Genomic DNA, 5,000 nt, shown 5'->3' on the forward strand with positions numbered 1-5,000 from the left:
GCTTTTCTGTCAGAATCTCTGTAAAAGTCTGTCTGCTTTCACTGGTGACCAGCATCAACAAGGACTCAAGTTTAAGGACTGGGGAGGGGATTACAGTGCTGCAGGTGCTGGTGGGAAGCACATAAGCACAATGTGGTACATACTGCACCACATTTCTGAATGCCAGAACATGCATGCATACACTTCACACTTCACTTTACAAAAAGCCATGAAATTCCATAGACAAAAAACCTTACGGTTTAACATGTCCAATTAAGGTTCCTTATACACAATCTACAATGTAAGAAGACTATTGAAACGCTTCAACTCAAACTGTAAAAAGCAATGAAATTACGACGATTAAGGCAGAAACCTTAATGGACGTGGTCCTTGTGTAATACAGACATGGTATGCCATCACATCCTGTGGTTAGCTGCAGATTCAGCACTATCATGGAGTGAGATTGCTGTCACTCACAAAATGGTGGAGCTGCTAATTCACAGATCTGTGTGTTCACTGGAATACACACATACAGTAGTAGTACATTTTATTAGTTTACCTTTATCGTAGTTTCGGGTCTCTTTGTCTTAGAAAGGGACAGTAGAATAACGTCATAAAAAACTACAAAATAATATATTTGAAATACATTTAAATGGTAGAGAAGCCTCTGCTTAGTCTGGTTATCAGTGAGCAAAGTTTGCCATTACATTCCCTTACAAGGCCTAAGCTGACTTTTTTAACAACAATTAAAGGATACATAAAGCCAACAAGACTTAACTAATAAAATATTTCCCGGTAAACTGCTCAGTAGTGTAAACTGAACGCACAGAGAGCACCAGAACAAAGCTGCAAGGGGTATATACATAAAATAAGAATATGTTCCCACAGCAAAAGAAAAATAAAAACTAGTTTATTTTAATATAATAATAAAACATATCGAATGTATTTATTAATAAATGGATTGCCAACAATACAAAGTATTTTAAACGTGCAGCGAGTGCTCAAATCAGCATATACAGATAGACACAGATGTTATAATTGCTCAGAGAAAATTAAGGAACCAAAATTAGTCCAGCTGTGGTAAAAATGAAAGGTCCTCAATTGGATAAGGTCTTATTGCAGAAGTAACCAACTGGTTTACCAAATCCTCAGATAATAAGAGTACTGATGCTCAAACTTCAGTTATGCACTAGTAAATACTAAATCCTCAATATGAGGTTCTGCTCAGCCAAATCTCTGTACATTCACAAATCAGGCTCTAGTATGTAGCTCCAAACTTGCATACACACTTATATAAATTACCATCCATAAATAAAGACTAAGAGGGATGGCTGTGGGGACTATCATCTGTGTAATCCAGTGAACACACAAATATGTGAATTAGCAGCTCCACCATTTTGTGAGTGACAGCAATCTCGCTCCATGATAGTGCTGAATCTGCAGCTAACCACAGGATGTGATGACATACCATGTCTGTATTGCGCAAGGAACACGTCCATTAAGGTTTCTGCCTTAATCGTCGTAATTTCATTGCTTTTTGCAGTTTGAGTGGAAGAGTTTCAATAGTCTTCTTACATTTTAGATGGTGTGTAAGGAACCTTAATCGGACATGTTAAGCCATAAGGTTTTTTGTCTATGGAATATATATATAGTATGTGTATATGTTTGTCCCCAAAGAAGACCCCTGCACCAGAGTTAGCTTTCCATTTTGTCTCTGTTGCACTACAGGTACCAGCATGAACAGGCTGCCTTTAGTTTGGGCATGTTGACCCTTATAGTGTACTGCAAGTGTCAGCATACTAATGACTGCCAGGGCATTATTGCGGCACCTGAGCAACAACAATTGCAAGCATTGGGGGAAATGTGATTAACACACATACAATGTTTTTAATATACATTTAAGTAAAAACACCCCACATTTCCCTCACTAATGGGATTCATTCAGCAGCACTAGCTCACCACTTGTTCTTGATTCCTCACCGATAGGTTGCGGAGTTCACGTCGCGCCTGTATAACTAACAGGTACCATTTTTCTTGTTAAATTTAGTACCTCATAGTAGAATGTAATTAAAATTCATTATAGTCTGGAAACTATGCGTTTCGAGTAACTTGCACTTCAATTTTACTTCTTACAGTCAATTAGACTGGCTTCAGCAATGTCAAATGATCATCAGTATACATTAGTTCATGTTAATACAACTGTGTGTTCTTTTGCAGTATAGTGGTTTATAAAGAAAGATACAAGCTGCAGTTATACCACATACTCAAACATTAACACTGTAAAATTATACATTTTGTATATATGCAAAATGTGTAACCCGATGTCATTTCAAGCTAGGTTTAATCATATTAGTGTTTGCATTGCATATTATTTATGTCTTCAATATATGTACATAGAGATAAAGAGGATAGTGTTTCTCTTGTGGAAAGTAATACTTTGCTAATGAAGTTTTATTGAAACCATTTGGATTTGTTGGTTTTCATAACATTTAACTTTAGGAAGGATGAGTTCGTAATCGGTTATTAGTGTATAGTGCCTTTTGTTTCAATATCTCTAAAACATATAAGCATTTTTTTTTTTGCTTTTTTTGTTGTCTATAGGAGCATCTGTACCTAACTACATACCAGAAAAATGTTCTCTGCAGTTTATGCTGACATGGTGCCTTGAAATAAGGGCTTTGCCAAAAAAGGTATATATGTATACCATTGTCATTTTATTTTAACAAGGTTGGTGATCTCAAATTTACAAACTACTTTGTAAAGGAATTTCTGAGAATAGCAATTTTGTTCTTCTTCTTGAAGCATCCATTTTCAGTTTATATAAATGAATACTAGCAATAATTCAACTTAATTAGGTGTTAATAGATTTTTTTTGTCCAGACAAACCCCATATTCATTTAAAGGCTAAGTTCCCTCTCCTGCCAGACCGTACAGTTTTCTGCCTACGATTTGAACTAAGTAGCACAGATTGCATTCCACTATCCTCTAAAGTGGAAAATATCACAAGATAGAGGACTTCACGAGTGTGTGTGTGAGATATATACCGTATTTCCCCATGTATAAGACGCACCTTTTTCCTAAAAAAACTGTGTGCGTCTTATCCAGGGGGAAGGGCAGCGTTAAACTGGCAGTGGAGGGGGGGGGGGGGGGGGGGGGACCTGCCCATAGTGTGCAGCCGCCGGCAGCAAGCCCCTGCAATCTCCTCACATTTTTTGACAGCCAATATATTTTTTTTCAAATTTCGGGGCCAAAATTAAGGTGCATCTTACACATGGGAGCGCCTTATACATGGGGAAATACGGTATATATATATGTGTGTATGTGTGTGTGTATATATATATATATATATATATATATATATATATATATATATATATATATATATAATTCCTGTTACAGATAAGATAGGAGCAGAATAGTCATAGTATCTCAGCAGGGAAGGGGGTGTAAATAAAGTGATTAACAAAATGTTTATTAAAATGATCCCTCAATGCTTAAAGTATACGTTGTCACTCAGGTGTCTTCGCTTACCTTATGGCTCTGAGTTTGTTACTTTGCAACTTTATTTTTAAAATATTGTAGTAAGAGAGCCAAGTTTGCTCTGGTGTTTTTGGGAAATAAGTATGATCTTTTCCTAACCTGAGTTCTAGGGTGTTGATTTGTTTATCTTTGTTGTTTTTATGTTCCCTAGGCCCTGTTACGTGCGTTGGTAGAGTACACTTCTAATGCCACAGAAAAGAGGAGACTGCAAGAGCTGTGTAGCAAGCAAGGCAGTTCTGATTACAACCACTTTATTAGAGACCATGCAATCAGCATTTTAGACCTTCTCAATGCATTTCCAAGCTGCCAGCCTCCATTAAGCCTATTGATAGGTAAGCATTAACCCTAATCCAAATTAATATCTTTAAAGAAATATTGTTATTCGCTTATTTATGGTATGTTAGGTGTAACACCCCCTCTGGTGTTGCTGTTCACACCTCTCAGTGACTTAGTGTGTTGCCTAGCACTAGGACCCAGACACCCTGGGAATTGTTGCTTAACACCACCAGGCTGAGATAAGGGGTTCAGAACCTTTGTGGAGAGTGTGAGCCAGGGTCCCAGGACAGAGGGGACTTGTAATCTGGGGACCTGCTGCCACTAGGGGCCAAAGTACAACATCACAGACAGAATACTAGTGACATGGGGCAGTTTTCAGGGATAGGAAAGTGACAGGACAATATAAAAGAAAAGTATCAAGCATTGAAGGGGATGAGAGATAATACCCCCACAGAGGAAGGGTAGGAGAGAATACCTCCGCAGAATAAACACCTCCCTCTCCCCCTAGAGTGGCTCCTTATATCTACTGTCTAATTTTCACAAAGCTTTCCCCTCTCTGGGCAAACCCCTGGACCTCTCCATGTTAATCATTGGTCAGTGCTGGACTAGGGGGGGAGGGGTGCACAGGGGAGTGAAGATGAGCTGCTAGATGGCATGTCTGGACTAGTCTCGTGAGAACAATGGACACTAATTTGTTTTTCCCCTCCAGTATCTTGCAACCTGATCCCTAACAACTTCACAGCCACATCACCAATATACAATAAACAATATACATATTTACAATGAGCTACAATGTCTCCTTATCCACATGTAATTAGACACTGTAGTTGTACTTTGTCGAGCTGGGGAACAAAAGCAAGGGCTATAAAAAGTACTAACTATAATCCACATTATGTGAGAAGCAAGGAACAGGATGGTTACAGTGTTATCAAACTCGTTTCGTAACATATACCTCCCCCACTTTTTTAGCCCTTGTTCTTCAGTGGCTCCCTTGCCGCAAGTAAACCTATCTTCCCCCAAGTCCGAGGTCTCTGGCCTGCTGTGGTTTCACCTGGGTCTGATGGTAAGGAAGACAGCAGTACACAACACTTTCTCAATCCCCCACCCGGGTCCAATGGGTGCGGGCGTATCATCCCACCCAGCTGGAGTGGGGCTTTATGCTGCCCTGTGTCATAAGATGAGACAACATTAAAACTGGGCCACTC

At 39.0% G+C, this 5,000-nt stretch overlaps 1 protein-coding gene across 1 annotated transcript in view; it reads left to right on the forward strand.

Annotated features, from left to right (window-relative positions):
• MTRR (5-methyltetrahydrofolate-homocysteine methyltransferase reductase) overlaps nt 1-5,000 on the forward strand; it is a 209,374-nt gene that overhangs the window by 103,859 nt on the left and 100,515 nt on the right. The window contains exons 8-9 of the mRNA XM_075212756.1: nt 2,581-2,669; nt 3,671-3,851. Coding sequence (XP_075068857.1) covers nt 2,581-2,669; nt 3,671-3,851 — 270 coding nt within the window. The remainder of the gene's footprint in view (nt 1-2,580; nt 2,670-3,670; nt 3,852-5,000) is intronic.

This window comes from Mixophyes fleayi, chromosome 5 (assembly GCF_038048845.1).
Source record: "Mixophyes fleayi isolate aMixFle1 chromosome 5, aMixFle1.hap1, whole genome shotgun sequence".
Taxonomy (NCBI): Eukaryota; Metazoa; Chordata; class Amphibia; order Anura; family Limnodynastidae; genus Mixophyes; species Mixophyes fleayi.